This window comes from Pollicipes pollicipes, unplaced genomic scaffold (assembly GCF_011947565.3).
Source record: "Pollicipes pollicipes isolate AB1234 unplaced genomic scaffold, Ppol_2.1 Scaffold_4295;HRSCAF=5057_pilon_pilon_pilon, whole genome shotgun sequence".
In the NCBI taxonomy this organism is placed as follows: Eukaryota; Metazoa; Arthropoda; class Thecostraca; order Pollicipedomorpha; family Pollicipedidae; genus Pollicipes; species Pollicipes pollicipes.
This window is the reverse complement of record NW_023596461.1, coordinates 2,301,342-2,326,939: the sequence shown is the minus strand read 5'-3', so window position 1 is coordinate 2,326,939 and position 25,598 is coordinate 2,301,342. Positions and strand designations below refer to the sequence as shown.

Below are 25,598 nucleotides of genomic sequence, written 5' to 3'. Positions count from 1 at the left end.
AGGTACTCACCTACCACCTGATGGGCACAACTGACAAGCATTAGCAGGTGGGGAGGGGCACAGCCCCGCGAAATGGGATGGGATGAGCAACGGAAATCTTTGAAATCAACTCGCATTTATGAGCAACTCGGCTGATAAACACCAGTGGCTTTTTGTTTAGAACAGATATCTAGGCTCAAGGCGGCTGCGTGAGGACGTCTGGGGCCCTTTGAACACTAATCTGGAGGCTGGCTTTGCTTAATCATCTGTGACGCGAGGGTCATAGCCTAGGAATATCAAATTTGGACACAACGAGTTCACAAGCATGCTAAAGCCCCCTTTGAAGTAAGTGTCTCTATCTCTCCTAATTTTTATATTTCAGGGGTTTCATTGACCCCCACCCGAGCGTATCGTATTCAACCAGTCGCCCAGGTTCGTATTAGAGACAAACATTGCTTATCTCAACTGCATTTTTAACTCCACTGATGTTTCACTGCTTCGGAGTGCCTGTTCTGCGAAAAGAATAGCGCCCAAGAGCTGAGCTGCCGGGGACAGCTGAGCACGTGCGCTCGGGGTCAACTGGCCCGGCACTTAATAAACGCCAAGGAGGCAGAGTGACGCTGCAATAAAACATTCTAGCGAAACCGAATTGTCTTTCAGGTGTCTGACTGCAAGACGAGAAGTGGGTATGGAGGCCAGGTATAGCGAAACCATGAGTCAGAGGTTCACAAAAAGAAGTTCCCTCAATACAAGAACAAAGTGGCCTGAACCTCACACGAAATCGGTATTTGGGTCGCGGATATGCTATACGAATGTACAATGGGGATCTTTCATGCTAATGGGATTTTCCCCTCCCCATTCCCCACGCCCCCCCCCCAAAAAAACCCCCTGCACAAATGATGTATTAAATAAACACAAATTATTAACAAAGTACTTGACCAATTTATTAACCTGTTGGGGCACTCTCGGCTGGAATTCTTAGTTTTGATGTGGCGGGTCACGCTAGATTCTCATGAACTTTTATTGCTTTCATTGAAGCTTCTGCTTCTGCTTCTGCTGCTCCAATTTTCCACCGGATGGCTCGAGAACTATCTGGGGGGGGGGGGGGGGGGGGGGGTCACACACAGCGAGTAAGAGTGACAGACCCGCTATCTAGTCCATCAAATATCGCTATTGGCACTTTGCAGAGTACCTACCTCGGCCATCTGTTTGTAGAACATAAACAGTGATGACCTTGCGTGTCATATACCGTCTGAAACCAACGGATTCCGTGTAACGGTGGCCAGATACGCTGATGATGCACAGATCGCCGTCACTGGACCATGTGGCAGCTGCAGTTATCTGTTCTGTGGCAAGCTTTGGAGAGGGCCACTTTCTGTGCACGTGGTTTCTCCAACATGGCATCATGTTGAGATAAAAAAGGGTGTAGCGAATTGGCTGCAATACATGACGGGGATAAAATGTACCTTAACTCAGGAGATGATCCAGGATTCCGTAAAGAGGGAGCGGCAAGCAGCACTGTAGCACGCATCACTGCATATCATAAAGATGATAACTTATCATGAAGGTAAATGGATAGTTGCCTTATTATCATCTTCTGAACGTTTCCAACCAATCTCAGACATTTCATCGCTACATCTCATGATTTTCCCGTGGGACAAGCGATTGCTGGAACGTTTTTCATAACACCTGATTGTTGGCGCATGATCGAAAGGCCAACAGCTGAAACTTACGTTAACGAAAGGTCAAGGAAAGGTTAAGGTTAAGGTAAAGGAAACTTAAAACAAAGATTAAGCACCTGCAGAAGTCAGTAATCGTGACCGTATCTGAAATCCGCAGTTCGGACTTGCGCGCATGTCTTTGTACAAAAAAAAAACTTCAGCTTATCCAGGTCGGCTAGCTGGTTCGGTCAACCACAAAGTACAAATTCGCATGTTGTAGGTCTTGGACCGATGTACGTGAATTGATTTTTCCAGGTCTGCACATAACCAAAAATGCCGGAAGACACGCACAGTTAAGTTGTGGTTAAGGATGATCTCTTCTGTTGTAGTCCTCTAAGATACCGAAAATCTTCCAGTGGCCGACTAAAATACTACTCACCTTGAGCTTCAAAAACTGATCCCGGCCGAAGGCTTCGTGGCAAAAAGATCTTTTACGAAAGCTGGAGAAAATGCGCATTTCAGTCGCCCGATGGTGAATCGTTGAATGCTTGATGTAAATAACTGATGTATCGAATGGCTACGTTAAAAGCCAATATACCACAACCACCATACTTCAGCATATGGGCAAAGGCATAAGGTGGCAATAATGTTCAATTATCACCTCTTCACGTCCGCTCGCAGGCGAAGCACCATGAATGACAAAGTGCTGGCAATCGGAAGCACATACGTATTTTTGGCACGAGTATAAGGTTCTTTTGAGCTCATAGGAAACACCCAAGACAAATGTGGAGGGTTTCGGAGCAATCATGAGTGTCTCTGCCGATTAACGTGTTGGGCATCCGCCAACAGCGAAGGCTCTTGGGCGGAACGGGGGAACCCAAGACCAATGTAGGCGGCATCTGGGTGGTGAGGGGTATGGCGGCGCAGACAGTTCAACACAGAGGCCCGCCCAGGTTAACACGGAGGTTTCGTGCTGGAGCCTCTGAGCAAACGAGAAGAGCCCCCACGACCATTGTGGTGGGACCCGAAACGATTGGGAGTTGCCCGGGAGGTTTGCATATAGGGCCTCCGGCCATGACGTAGGGCCCCGAGCTAATAGAGGGAAACCAAAACAACTGCAGGGGCTGCTGAGAGATCAAAAGTGTGTTTGCAAGTAAACTCAAGAAGGACCCGGTGCTGGGTCCTCCGAGCAAACATGAAGTACCCAAGATAAATGAGGTGAGCCTATGGGCAATCGAGAGTGTCCGGGAAGGTTAACACGCTAGGGTAGTGATGATTTTGACCTCCCTCAAAAGCTTCTTATAAAATAACTTTGGAGGAGCGCAGCTCAGCTACGCCAATCTTTGCTTCACTCTAGCTAACTGAAATCTTATTATGAACAATGCATATGTACTTAATAAGGTCGCTGATCTATGGCAGGTCAAAGCTAAGCTGTGGCTGCCAGCGAAGTCAATTTCTAGGAAATCGCTCAATCTGATGCGACAACGGAATGTTGGACAAAGCCGTACATCTCTGAGATAGTTTCTTAAGCAATAAAACAATGATAAGCTCAGAGTAATAACAAATTCCATTGACCTAGGGTCAGGCATGGTGGTCAGACCGCGGTCAAAACTAACCTGCTTTTTTACTGGAGAGCTTGCTTTATGGGGTAGTTTGTATGGTTGTCTCAAATATTTTGGAAACAGGGAACGCAAAAGATACCTGCCATGAACTTCCTAACACACCCCAGGGTGGCCGAATGGATACTCTTCGCTTGGGTGGAAGGAATCAGTCTGCCTACCCCCCCCCCCCCCCTCCCCATAACCTGATACCTAAAACCAAAGAAAGCTAGAAACGTTAAGTTCAGAGGATGTGTTGCCCTTTATGCGGACTCACTTATGTGAAAATTTGAGGCTCATAGCTAGGTTATGACCACCGAATCAAATAAGGTCCAGCAGAGTGAAACTCCAATTGGTGTCCAAAGTCCGCAGAAATTAGACATCTGTCGTAATAAAAAAGTCACTTCTATTCATGTAAGGTCAGTGACCATGTTTGGCCTTTCCAACGTCATGGTGACCAAAATCAGACAAGACTGCTTTCAGGCATGCATCTGAATACACGCCAAAGATTACGCTAAGCAGTGTGTTCCTAGAGGCAAAATGATGACTTTGTCAGTGGCCTTTTCTGATCTTTAGCAAGTCCATGGAAGATGTATCATACTTTTCCAGCTATCAATTAATTTGAAACTGAGCACCAGAAACTACCCTATGTTGCAAGCCATCAAGCAATGAAGCATGCTGTTTTTATCTTGGTTAGATCTTATAGCTGGCCCCAGGTCAATGGAATCTGTTCATTCAATTGCTGTGCTTTTTTATTTTGAAAATGATCTTTTTTACTTTCTTGACAAGACAAAAAAGCATTCAACTAAAAAACTATCAGAGATGTATGGCTTCATCTAATACTCCGTTGTTGCATGAGATTGAACGATTTCCCAGACAGTGTCTGAGCTAAATTCATGGCCCAACCATGACCTAACGTCGGTCAAAGACCTTACAAGGTGCATCTATCCTTTTGGTTCCAAACGATTCGCTATTTAATTGTGGAAGCTACGCAAAATTTCGTACGGCTACGCCGCGCTGTTCGCAAACCATTCCGGAAAAAATCTTGCGGGGAGGGCGGCTAAACTGATCCCCTACCCGAGCACCCGAGCGCATGTTAAAGGTCCTAGGAGATCAATGACCATACCATGTATATATATATATATATATATATATATATATATATATATATATATATAATATTAAGTGTCATCTAGAACATCATAAAATGAGATCATATCAAGATGTCATCCAGTAAACTTTATAGGGTATAGGGTTCGTCACCGCTGGGAGAGCAAATGGGAAGAGCACCACACCAATGTAGAGGATCGCTTAGCATTGAGTGTCTCGGTAGATTAAGTCAACAATCCTTAGCAAAATGTAGGAGCCACCGTGCAAAGGAGAATAATTCTACACAATTGTGGAGGGCCCCTGAGCTGCCGGGAGCAGGTATCCCAGCACGTTAACATGATGGACCTCTGTAACATCGTATTGAGCTTTCCGGACGGATGCAAAGAGCCCGTGAAGGGCTCTTGAGCGATCTAGAGTGCTCAGATAGATTAATGTAGGCCCACATACTTAACATTAGAGCTTATTCCGAGCAAATGCGAAGAACTCGTCAGCAACGTGGTGGGTCCTCCCGTGACACGAGTACCCTGACAAGGCAACATATGGGGTCCCGGGTAACCACATTTTCAAGTGTTCTCTTCTGAACAACGCAAGTTTTGAACAGCGTTTTACACGCTTAAGTTTCTCTTACTATAGCCCTTTCAATCAGTCAAAAAAAAATGATTAGGTTAGCACGGGTCCTTCATTTTCCCTTGTGTACTTTCCTGGTCGGCTGAAGGTCGAATGCGTCGAGAAGTTTACGCTTTGTGCCAAAGCAAGCGTCAGTTTGGCTAGCTAAGTGGCCCTTCCGGAACCCAGAGGGCAAAAGATGAGGGTATGACATCCTGGTCTCCCATTTGGATTGGCCCCTGAGGCAGATCGAGATCCTCTGACGACAAATCCCGAGTATAAGAGAAACACTCAAACGCCCAATCGAGATGCCAGCACTTACAAATGTCGGTATAGAGGGCAGCACTCACGAATCAATCAAGGGGTCAAAGAATAATTGTTGTTTACGCTACCTTGTAAGCACAGAAAAAGGTTAAAAGTAGCGTTCTAATGTTAAATATTGCTTCGTCATCTTTTTGTATCGAAGAAATAGTTCGGATTATTAGCTGTGCCAAAACCGATGTATAAATAAGACCTTAGCATCATTTGAAGATGGCGGCGCCCAGGATGTCAGGCGCTGCCTGCATATTCCTTGCGTTTTGTGTGGTATTGGCACCAGTTATAGCTCTAGATACATTCAATGAGTCTTTACTTATTAAGCCTCTATCTAGTGGCCACGTAATTGCCCAGTTCGACTTTGTGATCAGCGCGGATGATGTTGCCGGTACGGTTTGTGTTGTGACGCGCGTCGTGACTGCCGGCTTGTGCTGTGGGCACTGCTAATTCGGCGAGTTTATCTTATGAGGTGTTTTATGTGATGTATGTGCAACCAATAGATCCCAGCTCGCATGGTGATGCTATCCCCAGGGAAGAATTTTGCCAGATGTTAATGCTGCACACTTTCCACAGCATACTATGTTGTGAAATCACCACAGACAATCAAGCTTATAGCAGCTCACCTGACAGCTCATGCTGATGCTTTCGTTCTAGTGGTGCCAGAATCTGGACCTCTTCTGGTGCTCATTCCCAGTGTCCAGACTGCAAAAGCACATGTTGCCCTGAGTATGCCAATCCCATTGCCATTGCAGCAAGAATTGTAGCACACATGCATTGCATTTGAGTTTTTAGAGTTTGGTGCATGATAGCCACCAGCTCCAGGTGAAACAATCAATATTTTTCAATATGGATTTCAAGAATCAGTACTCTAGAACTAATTGTCAGGTAAAAGAAACTTGAAACTTAGTCAGTGAGCAGGAGGCTAGGCTAGAGAAAGCTATCGACTGTACTTTTAATGCACAAAAGGGGTCATTTATGCACAGTATCATAGACAGGGCTGTGACAATAGACAGGAAATGAATGTTTGTTAACACACTCTAAATGTTTCATTGCAGGACCACATTTCCACCTGGTGCCCCGCCAACTTGGTGAGGTCATCTCACATCACCATGTTCAGGAACTCCATCTGTCTCTTACCCAAGGCTTCTGGAGGCACCAGACATGGGGATACCCTGCCAGACAGGCAGGCACAGGAGCCCAGCTCTGGGTCTGGTTCCAGCCAGACACACCAGAGTGAGTGCCCAGCTAGCAGCAAGGTCGATACATTTGGTTTCAATTTTAACATCAGTTCACTGATATTGCACTTCACTGCACAAGTGTAGTAGTGTACTTTTTATCATGTTTTCAGTTCCAATGCATCCATCTATATCTATCTTATTTGGTTATCAAGCAGGGCTCTGCCTGGAGCAGCAGGTCTGTGCCAGTACCATTTATATCATTGTATTGGGTGGGTTTATAGGGTTTTGGTGTTGTGTCATACAGAAAGGCTCCTCTTTTTAGAGTCAAAAACAACACTGGTGGTTAAACTAGAGTAAGACTCAGGCTGAGTGACTTAATGTGTAGGGAAAGAACACCACTTAACCCTTATTCCCTTGATCCCAAAATGAAGCATGCCAGTCATCAGGTTACAATTTTGTGAGGTAACATAATAAGTATCATCACAAGGAAACTTACCATCACTGAAAAGGATGAAGATGTAACCAGCACTGGACCTGGTGTCTGTCTTTGTTTTTGTTGGTTGCTGGTGCTGCTGCTCTTGAAAAGGCCATCAGCCCCATCACAGCTGTCTTTGTGTATATTTTGTTTGGTTTTCAACTCATGTGGTGTATGGTACTGAGTCCATATCATGTGGCACTTGCTGAAAAGCAAGCTGCTAAGCCATGAATACACAATATTTTGTGAACCTAGAACAGCTCAAGATATGTTAAAGATATGGTATGAACCATAAGTGGGGTACCTATGCAGATCATAGGAAAAAGTGGTACTTTTTTGCAATCAATGACATAGTCAGAAATTGACCTTATAAGCTAGCACTGCATGTATACTCATGTTATTCTGGCCTTTATGAACTGTGTATGCACATATGTTGATGCGTTGTCGCCAGCGTCGACGAGGCCTGGCGGAGTCTGGTGAACGCCCTGTCGGGCCTGTTCTGTGCGTCGCTGAACTTCATGGACCAGACCGTCACTGCGTCGCCGTCGTTTGCGTACCGGCCTCAAGGTGCGGCCCGTTGCGCTTCGCTAGGGGTCTGAGTCGTGTGGGATTGGCTCATCACGACAGTTTTCGCGCGCAGCGTCGGTCTCACTGCGAATGTTTGTTTCTTCACGAAGTCATTTCTCTAGGAAACCACATATTTTTGTTGCGGCACATTCAATGGGATTTCCATCTCATTTCAAATCCCACATTTTCATTGAGACGTGCTGCCTTTCATTCAAAACGCCTATCATACTGGGTCCAGTTCCTGTGTGCTTCCCTCGGCGGTGCGTATCGGCCTACGGCGCCGGCTGACCCACGGGCCGGCCTCATGCCGCCGATCCGTGGCGCCGGTCGGACGCAGTGAGCGGGCCGCGTGGTGACCGGCGCACGGGCCGCCGCCAGGCGTGGTGTCGGACGCAGTGAGCGGGCCGGGTGGTGACCGGCGCACGGGCCGCCGCCAGGCGTGGTGTCGGACGCAGTGAGCGGGCCGCGTGGTGACCGGCACCCTGACCGCCGCCAGGCGTGGTGTCGGACGCAGTGAGCGGGCCGCGTGGTGACCGGCGCCCTGACCGCCGCCAGGCGTGGTGTCGGACGCCGCCCAGTCGGAGAGCCGGCTGCTGCGCACGGCCAGCCTGCCGCGCGAGGCCACCTGTACCGAGAACCTCACGCCCTGGCAGAAGCTGCTGCCGTGCGGCGCCAAGGTTGGGCCCGCGCGCGCGCCGCGCTCTCCACCGTCCGGCCAACGACGCGCCCAAGTCCACGGAAGGCTCGTCTTTACCTGGGCCGTCGCCAGAGTCCGAGAGCTGAGCCGATCTCGATGGGCTTGGGCTGAAGTGCTAGTTTCACTTTTGAGATATGTTCCTTCGTGGTTAGGGCTCAGTCCCGTGCACCAACGTAGGTGGGGTGGCACATGGCCTTTAACGTTCACTGAAGTCTGGCTGAGATTGCACAGCCCTTATCAGCACAATAGCTGTAGTTTTTGTAATTCTTGTTGTCGTTTGTAACTGGTTACAGCTTTGCTCCCCCTCCCACTGTGCAGCTGCTACTGGTGTTTTGTATTGCAGAACACTGTGTCTGGCTGTTCACAGGCTGGCCTGTCTATGCTGCTCAACCCAACCCACCTGTACAGCACCAGCTACCACTCCCTCAGCGTTGACTTCAGGCCCGTCTGCGCCGTAAGAGCACACCTCGGATCTCATTCTGTCCGTGGTGTAAAGTTCGTACTTGTCTGGATTGCAAACCAGCTGCACTATGCCAGGAAGTTGTACACTTAGCAGTCCTGCTGCTTGTGAGCACTAATGTAAAGATTTGTAGTAGTACGTCCGGTTCTCGCGTGCTGCTTCACAGGCCATCTTATTGTGATCTGGAACGCGGTGCCAGCGGGTAATGACGAGCTGTGCATGCAATAGGATCTGGCATCCTGTCGCCCTGTTGATGACCCCAACTTCAGCCTTGACCCGCCATCCTAACCTGAGACTGAACGCGAGGAACCCTGGTGTGTTGGTGTGACATGTGACCCAGAATATGAGGGTCTGGCATCCTGTCCATTGTCTTCTCTGTGTAACCTGCCAATACACCAACTGGCTCTTCCTGTCCCCTTTGTCCAGACTTCTGGACCACGATGGATCCTGTGCTTGCTTCCATACAGCATACTGTAGACCCAGTGTAACTCTTCCGGCCCCCTGGCGAGGGCTAGGTGGTTGCTCCTGCCTGGAGTACTGCATGGCCCTGACCTTTTGTAATGCCACCCTCCTGACCAGGGCCAGTGTGGTGCTCCCGCCCGGGGTACGACATGGCCCTGACCTCTTGTGACCCCGTCCCGACGAGGGCTGGAGCGGGGCTCCCGTTTGGGGTACGACATGGCCCTAACCTCTTGTGACCCTGTCCTGACGTGGGCTGGCGCGGGGCTCCCGTCTGGGGTACGACATGGCCCTGACCCCCTGTGACCCCGTCCCGACGAGGGCTGGCGCGGGGCTCCCGTCTGGTGTACGACATGGCCCTGACCCGTTATGACCCCGTTCTCCTGGGCAGGACGAGCGCTGCTCGCGGCTGGGGTATGAGATCGCGCAGTCGGTGACGCTGGTGTACGAGCCGGTGACGTTCGAGCGGCGTCAGGGCCCGCGCCAGAACTGGTCCACCAAGACGCTGTTCGGCGCTGGCTTGTTCAGCGCCTGCGCCTTGGCCCAGCACAGCCACGTGTTCGTCGACACGGCCGCCAACGAGGTGCGCTTGCGGTAGGGGCCCGGCTGCTGGCCTGAGGCCAGCTGGGCTGAGAGGGCTGCTGCTGCACGGGGTCGTGTAGATCGCCTTGATGAGCGCGCTGATCAGCTCTCTGGTTTACTGAGTGTCCTGCGGGGTATAACAGCTTGCTCATAACAACATGACGTACTTTGTCTAAATGCGAGCGTGGGGATATGAACTAGTGGAATATACATATGTTTACTCCAGAATAAGGTCAGAAGTCTGTCAAGACCTTAGGTGCGGTTTTGTTCTCTGCTTCGGTTTGGTTAAGACCTTGTTCAGTCCACTTAATTCATTGTGTTTATTTTTTACTGTTAGTTGACAGAAAAGAGCACTCAACATTATTTTGCACCCGGAGTCACGTAAGTACAATGCTCCCAGTGCTTGTCCTTTCCAGAGCCACTACTATATGACAAATAAAATCATGCCGCTGCCATTTCAGACGCACCCGTTCGTGCTGACGCCAGCCCCCGAGGGTGTGGTTCAGTCAACGGTGGCCGGGCATACGGCCTCGTTCGCCGTGTACGATGTGCGGAACCTGACGGCGGCCGGCGGTGTCAACCTGCGGGCCGACTATGCTCGAGAGCACCGCTACATCTGGACCCCGTCCCTGCCGCTGACCGTCACGGAATACCAGACAGGTGAGGGAGCACCGCCATATTTGGACCCCGTCCCTGCCACTGATAGTCATGGAGTACCAGGCAGGTGAGGGAGTACCGCCGCATCTGAACCCCATCCCCGCCACTGACCGTCATGGAGTACCAGGCAGGTGAGGTGGGAACGCAGAGTGCCTGGCGAGCGGGAGTGGGACGCCGAGGGAATAAAAGACATCTGGCTGCCTGGCCAACCAACGAAGGCACCAGTGTTTTGCCTTGTTCGCACTAGCAGCGCAAATCTATGCTGTCGCAGAATGTGGTATGCCCTGCTGTTCGGGATATTGTCGTGTATTAAACGTGCATAACTAGCTGCTTCTTGCTAATTGGTTCCCACACAGAGCACCCTAATGGCCCACATCACGTATATCTGGGTATGGTAGCATATGCCTCTCTCCCTGTGGGGGTCGCCGGGTGAAGTGCCCGCTCTGGTGACCTGCTGTGGGGCCGCCGGGGGAAGTGCCTCTCTCTGGTGACCTGCTGTGGTAGTCGGCGAGTGGCGCACCTGACCCCGCGCTCTCCGGCCGTGCGCGCAGGCTCTGGCCAGTTCTCCGTCGGGCTCAGTCTGCAGCTGCACAGCTCGCAGCGCACCCGGCCGTTGGAGGTGGCCGTGCTGCAGGTGGTGCCCTGGTACATCCGGCTCTACCTGCACACGCTCAAGGTCACCGTCGGCGATCAGGTCATCCAGCCAGGTCAGTCGGCGGTCAGGTCATCCAGCCGGGTCAGTCGGTGGTCAGGTCATCCAGACGGGTCAGTCGGCGGTCAGGTCATCCAGCCGGGTCAGTCGGTGGTCAGGTCATCCAGCCAGGTCAGTCGGCGGCCAGGTCATCCAGCCGGCTCAGTCGGCGGTCAGGCCATCCAGCCAGGTCAGTCGGGCTGAGGCCACCGGCCAAGTCACACGTCCGTGTTGTAACAGTGCCGGCCACCTGGGGCAGTGTACCAGCGGCTGGTGTTGTGTGCCCCGTCTTCCCTGCTCTGACCCCCCCCCCCCCCCCCCCCGCCGCCCCGGACAGTGTACCAGCGGTTGGTGCCGGGCCGGGACCGGCAGCGGCCGTACACGCTGGAGCTGGCGCTGCGCGTGCCGCCGCTCAGCGTGGCCACGGTCAGCGTGCAGGCGGAGCGGGCCTTCCTCAAGTGGCACGAGTATCCGCCCGACGCCAACCACGGCTTCTACCTGCCGGGCGCCGTGGTCAGCGCCCTGCTGCCAGCCGACAACGTCACCCGGCACCCGCATCGCAGGTGCGGCACCCTCATACACCCTGATAGACCCCCGGCGCTAGACGGCATCCCTGTGACCGATAGCTCCGTGCCTTGTCGTTGTGTCCCCACGGCACAGGCCTTCCTCAAGTGGCACCTCGTACTATGTGCCGGTGTATCTTCTGACTCCCATGTCATGTGACTTGTTAGCACATCTATGTGATCTCATGCTACGCGTTGAATCCGCATGACTTCGCGCCATGTGTGACTGTACGTCCGGACCCCCATGCAGTGGGTGACTGTATGTGTGACCATGTGACGTTTCTCTATGTATCCCCGGACCAGAGCTGTGTCAGTAGATCCCCCGTGACTCTGTGCCGCATGTCATTACGTCCCCTGACCTGACGCCGCGTGTCTCTATATCGCCTAATCCCGCGTACCGGTGTACCCCTGCCACGTATCAGTGTATTCCCATGGCCCCGTCGCCAACATGCCACCGTACCTCGTGACCTGGCGCCGCGCCGCCGTCAGCCCGCCGGTGGAGCAGGGTCGCATGTTCGTCCGACTGTCGGCCGAGAACCAGCTGGTTACGCTGCCCACGCCCGACTTCTCTATGCCGTACAACGTCATATGCCTGGTGTGCACGGTGGTGGCGCTCGCCTTCGGACCGCTACACAACATCTGCACCAAACGGTAGGCGGCCGACGGGTGCGGTGTCTCACGGGCGCCGCGGCGCGGGGAGGGGGGGGGGGGGGCTTCTCCTGCGCGGGCTGCGCGGGTATGCCGAGCATTGGCGCGTGGGTGGTGGTGTGGATAGAGCTCATCTGCAGAGCATGGGCGGAGGTGAGCTCGAAAGTTGTCCGCCGGAGTTTGACGTCAAGTCTGACGGGCTAACCCGCAGGCTCAGTAGTCATGATTATGGTGTGACCGAACAGCATTTTCAACTGTTGCTGGCATGTGTTTTACGCCGGTCGCTTTATGTGGCTTGGTTTAAAGCAATCCGCTCACGTGCAAATGGCGAAGAATACCGGTGACGGTCAGTACGTGCCGTTCCCCCAGGCTGCTTCTAGTGCCAATCAGCGATGAGAAGCCGGGCTACGTCACCCGACTCCGCGACGCCATTGGTCGGCTGCTGTCGCGTTGCCGGCCCGGCGGCCAATCGCCGTCGGCCACGGCTCATACCGCGCCGGCCAAGGCTACCAAGGCCGACTGAAGTCGGGCCCAGCCAGAGCGCCGCATCACCGGCCCTCTGCCGGTCATCAGCCAAAACACTGACGCCGCCGATCCGACGCCGGCGCCCGGAAGAGGCAAACCAAGCTGGGACGGGGCTCAGCCGCGCGCGTGATGCAGGCTGTGTCTGATGCGATCCCTGAGAGGGTGTGCTTGCTCCGAGGTCACTGGAGGCCCTGCAGGTCGCTGCGGGTCACTCTGCGGCGCCTTGGGAAGCCGGCGCGGTGGCCACCTCTCCACCATGATCTCAGATCTACGCACACCGGCCACGTCCTGCCAGCGTCGGGCCACGCTCTGCACGTGGTGTACTGCCGCTGATCCCGCTCCCCAGCTGACTGCCGGGGTAGGCCAACAGTGCCAGCAGCATTCAAACAATACTGGTTGGCTGACGATATTATCATGTCTGCCAACAGCATTATCAATGCAGTGTCTGCCAACAACGTTATCAGTATAACGTCTACCATTAATGCTATTATAATTTCTGCCAACATTGCTATCATTATGTCTGCCTGCAATGTGATCATTTAAATGTCTGCCAACTGTGTCAGCTAGAATCCAAAGTAGCCACCGCTGGCTCAGCGAAACTTTTTACTGGTGCAGTGTATAGCACTGCTCACACGCATTGCCTTGTGTTTCAAAGACCCTGTTGGAACAGTCGTACAGCAGGAGGGTGTCCTCCCACCCCCCACCCCCACCCCCCTCACCGCCACATTCCTGCGTTCATCGGGCTTAGGCACTCGCGAAACGAGTTCATAACGAGCTGGTAAGATGCCGTTCGTGCAGAGACTGGTGCTGATATGTCTGGTGGCGATCACACGGGACGTTGAAGAGACCGTAAGAAAGCGTAGGCGATCCGCCAGAGTTGACCTCTGTGAAACGCTAGTCTCGGGCGAGAGGAACCAAGCCGTAATGCATGCCCACGTATGTGATGATACTTGTCGAGTGAGACTTCACGCTCATTCACACCAGTTGATGAACTGTGCTCATGCATCGCTAAGCGGTGTCGCGTGCGAAATATACGATGAACAGTTGCAGGTGATTTAGCCCGACATGTCAGGTAAGTCGGTAAATGTGGCTGCCATCCATCCGCGATGTGGCGCTAAGTCAAGCCGTGTACCTACCCGGCTAGTCATCGTTGCACGGAACTGGGCATGTATCCCGTGGTCCGGACAGCTAGCGCTTCAGTGGGACTGTAAAACTGGCTTCGTGTTGGTGGCCGCCAGTGGCAACGGTGACATGAATGATTAATTTTAGTTGAGATCGGTCTCGGGCCAAGCTATCCCACTGCAGTCAGCTGTTTGCGCCCCGCGGTTGGAGTTACTCCTATGGTGTCTTACAAATAGGCTATGAGCCAATCAATCAGCATGTTGGCAACGTAAGAAAATACTGTCGGCGGCGTTTATTCGATGCGTTTGGTGTCGCGGCATGCTCAGCGCATATCTGCCCGTGAATCTTGTAACCGCACCTTTCTTTTTCTGTGGGTAGATGGCTCTGAGGTTTTAGACTGATTGCTGACACTATCGCCCCGAGAGAAGCGATCTTGCTGGCGTCCTTTGGCCCGGAGGTCATAGGCCAGGTCATGTCATCTATCTTCACGGCTTTCTAACTGCCCGGCGGTGTTTAAAACTTGCCGGTAAGAAAACTAAAACATCAATCGATACCCACCCGAGGCGAAGCGTGAAAACATGTTTAACCTTGAGCGATCGACCTACCAGCTGGCGACAAATTGTTATGTTAATTGCTTTCTGGCCTATTCATTGGAAGGAAACCGGACGAGACCCTGCATATGCATTCTTCCCAGCATGTCGACTTGCTCCAAGCACCTGGCGCTAATCAGATACATCGCCATCTTTGCAGGGACACGGTGCGGTACCGCACAGCATCAGTCTGCATTGCCGCAGTTAGCTGACGTAGGTCCGGTTGACAGATGTTTTCAAATGGGCAGGCGCTTCAGTACGAATCGTTTGTGTAAGAAGTTTGGTACAGGTACATTATGAGTCTTTTGGGTTACGAAATATATCCAGTGAAACGGTGGCGCGTGAAGGTAGCACCCACCTGCCACGGAATAATGCCAAACTTGACAGGCTACGGTGGATTTCCGTGCAAAGCACATTTATAACTGCTAGTGCAGCGCAGCCTTTCAAGATGTCGAGTGGCAAATGTGTCAGCCGTTCATTGCAGCAGTAATACATGAGCCGGCAATGTCATTGGCTACGTGACTGTGAGCGATCGACTGACATAATTGGCATGACTTATTGTCATACTGCTTATACGTCGACACGATGACCATGTGAGCCCAATGACTAGTTCTACTCGAGCAACCGAAAGGGAGATGGCAGTAATTATGCAAGCTAGTTGAATAAAACGAGGCCAAATTTGTCACGTTGCGGTCGCGTTGAACTGTAAAGCAGCAGAGCCTAGTGCGGTGTTCGAAAGTATGTGGCATTTGCAACTTGCGTGCGATACAATCCACTCCATGCAAATGACAATTGTCAAGGCGACTTCCCCATCATGTGACAATTTACCACAGGGCGAGAAAGGCTGCATTATTTGAAAGCAAGCCGTTCTTATGTTATTAACACAGAAACGCGCTCACCGAAAGTGATGACCGATGAAGATTTAGATGAAGGTTATGGCTGCCTGGATATATAGGAATCTTAGTTATATCCTCGGAAGGTGTGGTATGAGAGGACTCAGAGCAAAAACTGACACACCTGTCCCTCCTCTCTCCTGCCATACGTCCCATCAAGGGCCACAGCCTTCCCTGACCAATCCCTGCACCAGACTAATGACTCCTCCAGTTAAAGGTTGACTGCACCATTCATCGGAACTGCGCTTGCCAGACCACTTCCCAGCAATGCTCATCGTGGGGTGTTGAATGAGTGGCCTTGTAGCAGACGTGAGAGACACGGCCATCATCATCATTAAGGAAGTGCTACACATGGAACCAGGGACTTTGGGATCAGATGCGCTGATTATTACGTTGGACAATATATATATATATATATATATATATATATATATATATATATATATATATATATATAACGACAGTTGACAGTCGACTCATGAAGCATGTTCTGTAAGTTCGGCTGGCCTGACAATTTTTCTTTCTCATTGACAAAATCGTTGGCATTTTGGGGATCGACGGGTTTGGTAACTGTTGCCAAGGGATCAAGGAAGAAAACGCAAACAATTTGGGTGAGTGTTGGTCGCAGAATATTATACTGCACGTCTGTTTTGTTTTTCTGACTCTACTTCTCTTGTTTTAGAACACAGTGTGTGACATTCTAGACTGGTTTTGAGGAGGTAACATTGAACACCTTTCGATCGATGTATTGCAATGCGCAGCTTCCCAGTCGGCGTGTCATAAGGTGTTAAAGTCGCTCAAGCGTTTTCATTGGGCACATTCTCCCGGATCCCGACCGCGCCAAGGTCCCGGGCGCTAACATGGCCGATGTAGTCACTGGTGCTCCTTAAACGTAGCATTACACAGAAAGGAGCGTCGCGTTCCCTCAAAAAAAGGGGCGCGTTCCGCCACACCGTTTCATTTGTTCCATGTCTTTATCCGCTCTGGTTGTCGACATCTGACATCAGTGCTTAAAAAAACACAAAGAAACAATCGTTCGCACTCGTGAGCACGTGATCGCTGCACATTTCTGTCTACACTTCTGCCAACACATCTTGTCCTTCCTCTACCGTCAAATGGTGGTGATCTCGTGCCGCCATTACGTCTCGTAGTTAGCAAATCTTACGTTTCCCATGCAAAGCGATGTGAGAAAGCCGCATCATATTCACGGTACAATGTTGCGGGAAAAGCTGACCTAATTAAGTCATGTCTGCAAATGTCAAAAACCATAGGTACAGCAGGGCCCTAAGAATCTCACCTTCTTGTTCTTGAGAGCTGCGTGCTGCTGTAATCGGTGGTTACAAAAGTATGAACTTCTAGAAAGCTTTAAGATCGAACAGCACCACTTGAATGAGCGTAAAAATTGATCGCTGCCGAAGTAATGCTCCTTCGGCTGGCAAACGCACGCCTAAATATCATTAATTATCTAATGTAATACATGCTTAAACGTCGCTTCAGGTTTCATCTGCGCATCTCTGGTGTCTTCATATCATAGGCCCTGGTTTCCTGTCCTTAGGAGAGGCGTCACGAACTTTGAGTAGGGGGCGGGACAGAATTTCCACGGAGCCTCCTGGATAAAATAAAGCCTCCTCCCGAGTGTGTATGTGGGGGGGGGGGGGGGGCAGTGCAGCATTCCAGGGGTCTGCGGAGGAGGCACCTAAGGCACGCGCCCCCTACAAGTTGTGTATCATATATATCAAAATGAAAGTCAACGAATGTAAACAAAATCCCGAGCAGGGGCCGAACAGGGGTCTTTCCCAAGACAGGACTCCCTGTTCCATAAAAGGACATTCTGATGGATACAGGAGCGTCCTTATCCAGGGCAGTACCATTCCCATTCACAAAGGGCCTCCATGTCCGAAACCAGAACGGGGGCCTCCTAACTCATAATTGGTGACTCTCGTGCCAGCAAAGGGGTCTCATTCAAAATAGGGTCTCCTGATCCAGAAAACAAGCATCTTGCTGCAGAACAAGGTTTTTGAGCCCGATTGAGTACCCCCCCCCCCCCCCCCCAGCTCAATAATCTCTCGGCTCTTCTTGATCTGAATTGCGGTAGGATTTGTATGGCTGCAAAGCCTTCAGTCTGGGCGAAAGAAACTTCTCAAAACTTCTGGTCTGTATAGTACCTCGGCTCTCGTTCCTAATGTCGCAGGTTACTATGGTTTCTCATTCTTTCTTCCAGACTGCAGGTCGGTACAGGATCTCGCCTCCCCTTCCTGACGTCGCAGGTCGGTATGGTTTTTCGTTCTTTCTCCCAGACCACAGATCCGTACAGTACCCGCCTCCACGCCCCGACAACGCTGGTCGGTATGGTTTCCCGTCCTTCCTCCCAGACCACAGGTCGCCGACCATCAGGTGGCCGTAGACCACAGGCAGAAGGTCGCTCGGCCGGCCCTGCTTCTCACGGCCAGCTTTATCCCGTAATTTTACGGAAGGTTGCATTCCCAAATTATCCTCCAACGACGGGGAAAGAGCCTTGTGTGGAAACGAGCGGCGCGCCGTGGGTAAATGGGGACCGACCCCGGTTCGTCGAGATTTGATTTGTCTTAATTAGGTCGATAATAAGTGGCCGTGTAACCTCGGTCCCATAATCGCAGCCATGTCAAATTAAGCGCGTCCCCCGCCCGCGCCCCGTGCCTGTCAGGAGTGCAGCGGGTGCGTCCGAAGGTCGCAATCTGGTCAGGGGCCGGCCCGGGGCCTGGGAAATGATCCATAGTCTGTGGTCGATCTGCCCCTTCACATATCGAACTGAGGAAATCGAGGACGTCATCAAGCCATATGTCACGTCGTGAAGTCATTGTAGAAAGTACACTCATGCTGCTGGGCTGTGCTTCTGCAGTCGGCGGCCGAGTCTGCGCTCAGGTGGCAGTTGAGCGCGCGAGGTCCGCATGAATGATAGCTAGGGGCTGGGGCCAGGCGGCCTCAGCGCTCATTTTGTCCTTAATGCCCGTATATGTCAAGATGTTCTCACAGTTACCCGTGTTGTAACATACGGCGATGCTTATACCAGCAGCCGGACCATGACGATGGCATTATTGATCATCGGCTTATTATTTTTAGCGGGCCCGAGACACAACCGCGTAGCGCATAATCCGAACTGTGCATTAAACCTAACAAGTGCATGGAGTTTGGTATTGGAATGGATTTTTACCGAGCTATGTCATCCTTACAGTGGTATAATCTGCTCGCGCTGCGCCAGGCCGCAGACGCACATTTCGTCACCACAAGCAATGCGGCGACACCAACCAGTCTTGAGCAACAAGCGAATATCACGCGGCAGCCGAGCTATGGCTCCGGTACGCTCCGAACGCCGCCAGAGGACGGCTCGACCCGAACGCCAGGCTCACCAAGCCCTGGCGTCATCTTTAAAGTCGGCGTCGCAGGCGTTCCCAGTCCGGGCTCAGAGGTGCCCGAAGCCGACTCTGCCGACCCCACACTCGCTCCTCCCGTGCTGAACTCCGAGGTCATTCACACAGCGGTCTCTCTGGCAGAACTGGCACGCGAGGCGGTGAGTTAGGACTGGGACTTCGGTCCTCAAAGGCTGGCTCAGTCCGCGGATGACCGCGTGATTTATCAAGGCTGCAACCGACGACGTCTTCGGCGCGCCTGCACCGCCGCATTTACAGCCTCGCGCGGCGCTGGTCGGCTGCTGGGTAGATACCCACTCCCTCCCAGATCAATGCACGCAATACAATGTCATCGACTGTCCGACCCAACGTAGCACGCCGCCGCACTCGGGCACACGGCCCTGTCGGCCGGCAGAAGGCGCTGGTCCCGCTCGGTCAGCGCCCGAGTCGCCGTCCTGTCCCGGCGTGCTCCACATCCCCACCCCGCCGCCTGCGTCCCAGTGGCCGCGGGCGTGGCGCTTGCGCCATCACACGCCGCGCCTGCGCCGCAATTGCCGCGTTTCCGCTGTCCACCGCAGCGCTGTTTAAATGACCCAGACGGCTGGCTGGCCTCGCCGGCTGGCTGGAAACGGGACAAGGCATTGTGTCGGCGCATTCAGCCGCGTCACAATTGTCAATATGTGTACTTCCTGCGAGCACGGCTCAGGACATCGGCCGCCGACGAAGAAACAGTTATCTAGGTAATCGTAAGAGGATTGGTCGCGTCAAGCATTTCCGGTGAAGGCGACCAGAGAGGCCTGCGATTTACGAAGCATTGGCTCCGAAATGATAAAATCGCGGTGAATCATCGTTTCTGATAGACGAAGCCGATTACTGAGACGTCTTCACTCCTTCATTGTGATGGCATTTAGCTGGGATCCATAGCGAGTAATCGCTTAAGAGCCTAGTCCTGCTAAAAATAAGTTGCTTATATTTAGCTTTGCTTAAACGGGAGACAGCGTGATCATTAGAAAGCTGCCTGACAAATGCGGCGTGCCATTTACTGCGTTTCTATTATATAAATTATTCAGCATCGCTATGATCCTGCCGTTTTTGGCACTTCATTTGATAAAACGTTTGTCTTATATTTCTGGTTTCGTCTACCTTTAGCAGTTTCCTTACTTTGTCTACATATAAATTGAAATGTTACTAAGCGTATAACTTTCTTCGGTATTGTTAAAGACAGCAATACCGCCATAACGGTGGCACCTCCAGGGGTGCATGCCTTTCACTGGGCCGTGCTGAGACCATATCTTAATAGAAATCTTACAAAATTATTTCAAGGCAGGGAGAAAACCTCCAGCATGAATTAATGCACTTAATCAACCAAAAGAGCACGTTTCGACTTTACATGTATTCTACTACGTGAAATTTTTTTTAGGCCCAACCCCATACAAACCTGCTGTGAGAGTTGGGGACTCGCCCCAAAACAGGCTTGTTGTATCTGGGAGCTGTTAACGTCAACGACATGCCGTTTCTTTCTATTCATTGCGACTGCAGGAATCCTCCGTTTTCATATACGCCCTGGGATTTAAGTAAACACGGCTAGTTTTTGTTTGCAATCCATTAGGGTGGCCAGCCGTTGCAGAGAAAAATCACCGCAACCGTCATTCGCTGTTATGATGCCTCGCCACAAGCACACGCATTCAGGAAGATAAGGCTAATCGTGTTTGTATTCCGCCAAGCCACTACGGACGGCGAAGCGCCCCGTCCCACCAGCGTTCTGATCACCTGTTAGCGGATGCAGCGGTGTCTCCTCTGACCGGTCCAGAGATCTGCTGAGAGCGGGTAATGGTGTCTGGCGACTCCCCCGGCCCAGCCCCCGACGATGTCACCTGTCGTTGAGGTCAGCTGACAGCTGACTGACGGCAGGCCCAGTGACGTGACCTGTCGGTGGCGTCAGCTGACACCAGGCAGCAGTGCCCGCCCCTCCCTCGACTTCAGTCCCCAGCGACCGCGCCGGACCGGCGCGGCGGCGAGGCCCCGTGTTCAGGTCGCCCCGGCTCTGTAATCGGCGGAAGACGCGTCACGCCGACCGGCTCTGCGCAGCGGCGCCCCCCCCCCCCCCCCTCCTAATGGGACGGCCGCGGCCGGAAATCTGGCGACCTGGGTCACGGCGGGGACCCGCCGGACCGACCAGAGCACATCCGGCCGCCGACGGAGCGCGGCCACGATGGGAGCCAGCGCTGCTCACCTGCTGTGCGGTTGCGGCGATGACTTATTGCAGACGGGCCGGGAAGTGGTGCGCTTGATGTCTTGTCAGAAAATGTTAAAATTAGAAAGAATGCCGACAGGTGGATTCAGTCATTCGGCTGGGCTCTGAAATTTCCGGTTGATGCCATCAAATCCATTCGGATTATCGGGCTGGCTTTGATGCCTTACTTGGTTGTCGGAAGCTCCGTAAGGGCACTCATTGAGCTAGCCATCTTCCTCATCCCCTTTCTGCTCAGCCAATTCGAGTTTGAGGACGACGACTAGAACCTTAAAGGTTTATTGGGTAAATCAGGGAGACTCAGGCGCAAGGTAAGGCTAGGGATCTGATCCAGCGTCAGCTTCCGTAGGCACTTTTGCAAGCATATGGTGTATCTGTGTCCAGTACGGCAGGACTGCATCAGCTGGGCTCGGGGCGGAAGGAAATTTGGTGTGGCCACTTCCCTTTCTGACATATCTCGACAGCTCGACAGCGACAGCACTTGGAAACGTGAGTCAAACACCAAATCATGCAGAAACATATCGTCTGTCAAGCGACAAGACGCAAAGTGGAGATTTCAGGCTTTCGGAATCCGGCCAGATGACACAAACACTGAGGACGAATTCGGTGTGCAGAAATGCATTTTCCGGTCCGGATGCTATGAACTTCTACTTAAGTGTGAGCTTAAGTGTGTACTTAAGTGTCTACTACAGGTAAAACCCACCTGATAAGCGATCTATCATAGTCAACAAAAACTATGATAGATCGTTTGTTTGGCAGTTTTCACAGATTTGTTATAACGCTCGAAAGCGGCTCAGTGCGAAGGAAATAGACCACCAATAACAGCTATGAGACCACTATCAGTAACCAAGCTAATCATGCAGGGCGCTTTACTTCAAATGTGACGTTCAAAATTCTTCAAGTTTTATAAGATAAGATTTATTCACATATTCCTATATATTGCAGGTTTCACAACATTGAAACACTTTTGTTGTTATCATCTGTCAATCAAAACGTCACCACGACAGTCTTGTGAACACGAACGCACTTTTTGAACACGCACGAACTCAAATCCCATAATGACCCACACCTGCTACGGCTGCAAGTGCCTCGCAAATGTTGTGTGTCGCCGCTAAACGTGGAGACGTAGGCGTCTGTCCCTATACCAGACCACAATGATTGTGTGAAAGACCAAGAACCGTGTGAAAGACACTCTTGTTAAATGTCCGGCAATTTCCAACAATACTTGTGGATAACGCGCGCTTATTTTTTTCAGTATCCTCGCTTGCACTCTCAAATTTGACATTTCAAGCGAAATACTCAGTAGTTGTCTTCCAAGTCAATGGTTGAACATACAGAGGCGTGTGCGCTACACACTGTGGGAGCTCTGTATTGTTACACGTATGCGTCCACGCGCCCTCCGATGCGCCAGCTGGACCTGGGTGTCGCTGGGCGTAGCTGCATGAGAAAAGACGAAGCGAGACAGCTCGGGCCGCTTGCGCTACTGTGGACTCGGCTCCAAACTGCCCAGCTTGGTTATCACACGGAACTCGCAGGTGCCCCGGTTGTTGCCAAGTTTACCCGGGATATGAGCAGCGCATGCACTGAATATATTTGCACGCATTGTCTGCGGCAAAGTCAACTGCATCGAATCCGTCAATGTGTACCGAGTTGCTCATCACTGCCAGAGCGAATGATTATCGCGAGCATCCATTTGTACTTACGACACTGTAAGCTGACTTTGCTCCGGCCACAGAGGTCTCCAGAGCATCAAGGCACAATCGAGAAGAGATCATAACGAAAGACAAGGTACAACATGTTTGACACATGCTTGCTGCGGATGGGAACATCGACCGGCTGTGTTCCCAGGCCAGCAGGTGGTGTATCGCCGTCTCTTCCCCCCCTCCCACGTCTCCCTCTCGTGACCTCGTGCGTTTCCGATCGTCTCAGCGGCCCGAGTCATTAGACGTTCCGGTCGGGGCGCCGGGACGCTGACCCGACCTCCCCCTCCCCCCGGCTGCGGTCACGGCCGGACGTCTCCCCTGCAGTGGGGTCCGGAGACTGGCATGTGGCACGGCGATGTGTCGTCGTTGCAAATGGGAACGTTCTCGCCGGCACTCACGGACCATCGGTTCATTGAAGGGTTAGTTTGGGCTTTAAAACTGGGTTCGTTTTAGATACTGGTGCTTGGTAACATTGAGATGGCACCACATAGCGGATGCTACGAGGGGTGTTATGAGGAATTTAGCGGTTTGGATATCTAAGCCACACAATAGTGCTTAACACTAACGCATAGTCTGTAATCGTTCTGTTTTGTACCTGCAATCTCCTGTTCTCAACATGCTGCTGGTTAGCTGTGGATTTGATGAGACCAGCTGAAGGGCTTAAAAGCATTGACATTTCCTCATGGTTTACATGATGTATCTGAAACCGGACTGCTGCTGATGCTCTCGTGTTTTGCCAACTACATATTTCTTTACTTGGCGATATCGGAGCAAGCATGACATACGGTGGAATAAGCTTCATTATGACTATGGTGGTACTTTTAAAGTGGAAAAGACTGCTCTAGAAGGCAAAATATTTTTTTTGTAAATATGCTGCTCAATATGTCGTTGTTGGATTGCGTCGTGGAACGTTTGTATGACGTTGAGATGCTGCCAAACTAGCCGTGCGAGACTGCCGCCCTAGCACTCCAACACGCTGGGAGATGATGGCGACCGTGCTGGAAGGATTCACTGACCCCAATGTCGTTTTGTCCTCGTGTTTTGACTTTTACTAGTGATTTACTAGTGATTTTTTACTAGTGATTTTTACTAGTGATTTTACTAGTGATTTTTTTGCATACTTTTCATGAGTTTAAGATCTCTACTTGTGTTTACATATTTGGTTCTGGCGAAAATGCTAAGCTACTCGATTGCGAGTCTCTTTCCGTAATCACTAGGAGCCATGTCTAACTTCTTGTATTATGTAGCACAAAACGCGATTGGTAATTGAAACTTGCACAGCTTGCTTAGCATTGATTGACAGCCAAGCGAGGTCCACGATGTTTGGAAGTCGTCCCCGTAGACGCCAGCTCTCAATGGCCCGAAGATAATATTCTTATTGACCTCGAAAGCCGCACGGCCTATGCTGCATGGGGCAGCAGGATTTGAATCACGCTGCTACGGTGTCACGAATGCTTAAAGGCCCTTGAAATAGCTGTCGCGAAATAGTCGGCACATCTTCGCGGGGGTGTAGCTCAGGAACTGGAGAGCCTCAGTTCTTAAGAAGAGTAGGGCCGTGCACTGCACTGACTGATATTCAAAATGGCTATTTAAGTTAAAAACCCCACGCAAATGTGGAACACTCCCTTCATACGGCACGGCAAATACACAGCATCAAACAATGAGCTGCTCCGGTAGATGGGAATGACGGCTGCATGAGGTTATACCCGGATATTCACTGGAAGTCAAAGAGGCATTCATCAAATGGATCAACCAATGATCAGCATCGATTCAGGGATGTTACGTAGCCTGTCCATGACGACTGCGACCATTTGAAGATGACTGCAAGCTCGTCACACAATAAAATCGCGTCATTAGCCTCATCCGCCCTCAGCACGCTTCTAACAATGGCATTTACGTCCATCGGCTCACCGGGAGGCAGCAATTTACGGCCCAAGATGGCCGCCACTTGTGCAATGCATGCCCGCGAGATCCAAATGTCCAATTATTCTAATTCAATGCAAAACATGTCCATTAAGGCGAGCACAATTGATTTCCATGCAGACCCTGTCCCTGCTAGGGGGCGTTCTGGCCCGCTGCGGGCGCGTTGCGTGCCCTGGGTTCAGTCACTTCTGACCCGCTCTGAACCATTTGCATGTGCTGATGCCCGCCGCCGGGCGCGGGGCCTCCTCCGCACGCGCCCCGGGGGCCTCGGCCGGCCGCCGCCACACCCGTCTGTCCGGCGGGGACCTGATTTAATTACAGGCATCCGCGCGCCCGCCATGTGGTCGGGCGCCTCTAATGAAAAAGTCACAAAAAGCCCGCCGGTCGTAATCGAAGCGCGGCGCGGCCCGGCGCGTGCTTGACCCGCGCTGACCGCCGGCGCCGGCCAGCGATCCGCCCCTTTTTGTCCGCTGATAGCTAAATGCCGCCGGTCGGACAGCACGCCGGCAAAACCGAGCGACTTCTTACCGGCCAGCACCGGCGGAGAAAGCTGTGCCAGCGGCTCGGCGGCGGCCGGCGAGCGGTGCCGCAGGAGCCACCGCCGGAACGAGCCACGGACGAGCCGGACACAGCCGCCTGTGGTGAGTCGTGGGAAAGACTGACGTTAGAGAGGGGGTTTTCATCCAGTTTTTTTTTGGACGCCCCCTCCGGCGCTTCCACGCTTGCGAAGCGCCGCGCGACGCGCCGAAACTGTGCGGCACGCGATGACGTGCACGTGTCGGGCCCAAACAGCCCGGCGAGATTATGGTCGTCTGATACATATTGGGACACCGGCAGGGGGTTGAGAGAAAGAACAGGTCACGCGGAGGGCAATTAGCCAGTCGATCGCATATGGATGGAGAAAGCTTGGACAAAGAGCTTGGTGTTGGAAATAGCCCGTGTTTGTCGCTAAAATGGAA

General features: G+C 52.1%; 1 protein-coding gene across 2 annotated transcripts; it reads left to right on the top strand.

Moving 5' to 3' along the window:
• The first annotated feature begins 1,217 nt into the window (after positions 1–1,217).
• On the top strand, positions 1,218–13,817 carry PIG-T (phosphatidylinositol glycan anchor biosynthesis class T). 2 transcript variants are annotated; one of them, XM_037219779.1, is made up of 11 exons: positions 1,218–2,858; positions 6,325–6,502; positions 7,374–7,489; positions 8,045–8,166; positions 8,554–8,640; positions 9,497–9,688; positions 10,149–10,347; positions 10,896–11,051; positions 11,373–11,598; positions 12,088–12,249; positions 12,616–13,817. In XM_037219779.1, the coding sequence occupies exons 3-11, from the start codon at positions 7,441–7,443 to the stop codon at positions 12,767–12,769; spliced, it is 1,347 nt and encodes a 448-aa protein (XP_037075674.1). In that variant the 5' UTR covers positions 1,218–2,858; positions 6,325–6,502; positions 7,374–7,440; the 3' UTR covers positions 12,770–13,817. The 2 variants fall into 2 exon arrangements, with proteins under 2 accessions (XP_037075674.1, XP_037075673.1); XM_037219778.1 differs by lacking the exon at positions 1,218–2,858 and adding an exon at positions 5,495–5,657.
• Positions 13,818–25,598: the final 11,781 nt, after the last annotated feature.

Excerpts from the sequence above, each read along its gene's own strand:
- PIG-T (XM_037219778.1), top strand. The coding sequence starts at position 5,501 with ATGTCAGGCGCTGCCTGCATATTCCTTGCGTTTTGTGTGGTATTGGCA. Across the intron at positions 7,490-8,044 it reads GTTTGCGTACCGGCCTCAAG|GCGTGGTGTCGGACGCCGCC; the intron begins GTGCGGCCCGTT and ends GACCGCCGCCAG. Across the intron at positions 11,599-12,087 it reads ACCCGGCACCCGCATCGCAG|CCCGCCGGTGGAGCAGGGTC; the intron begins GTGCGGCACCCT and ends CGCCGCCGTCAG.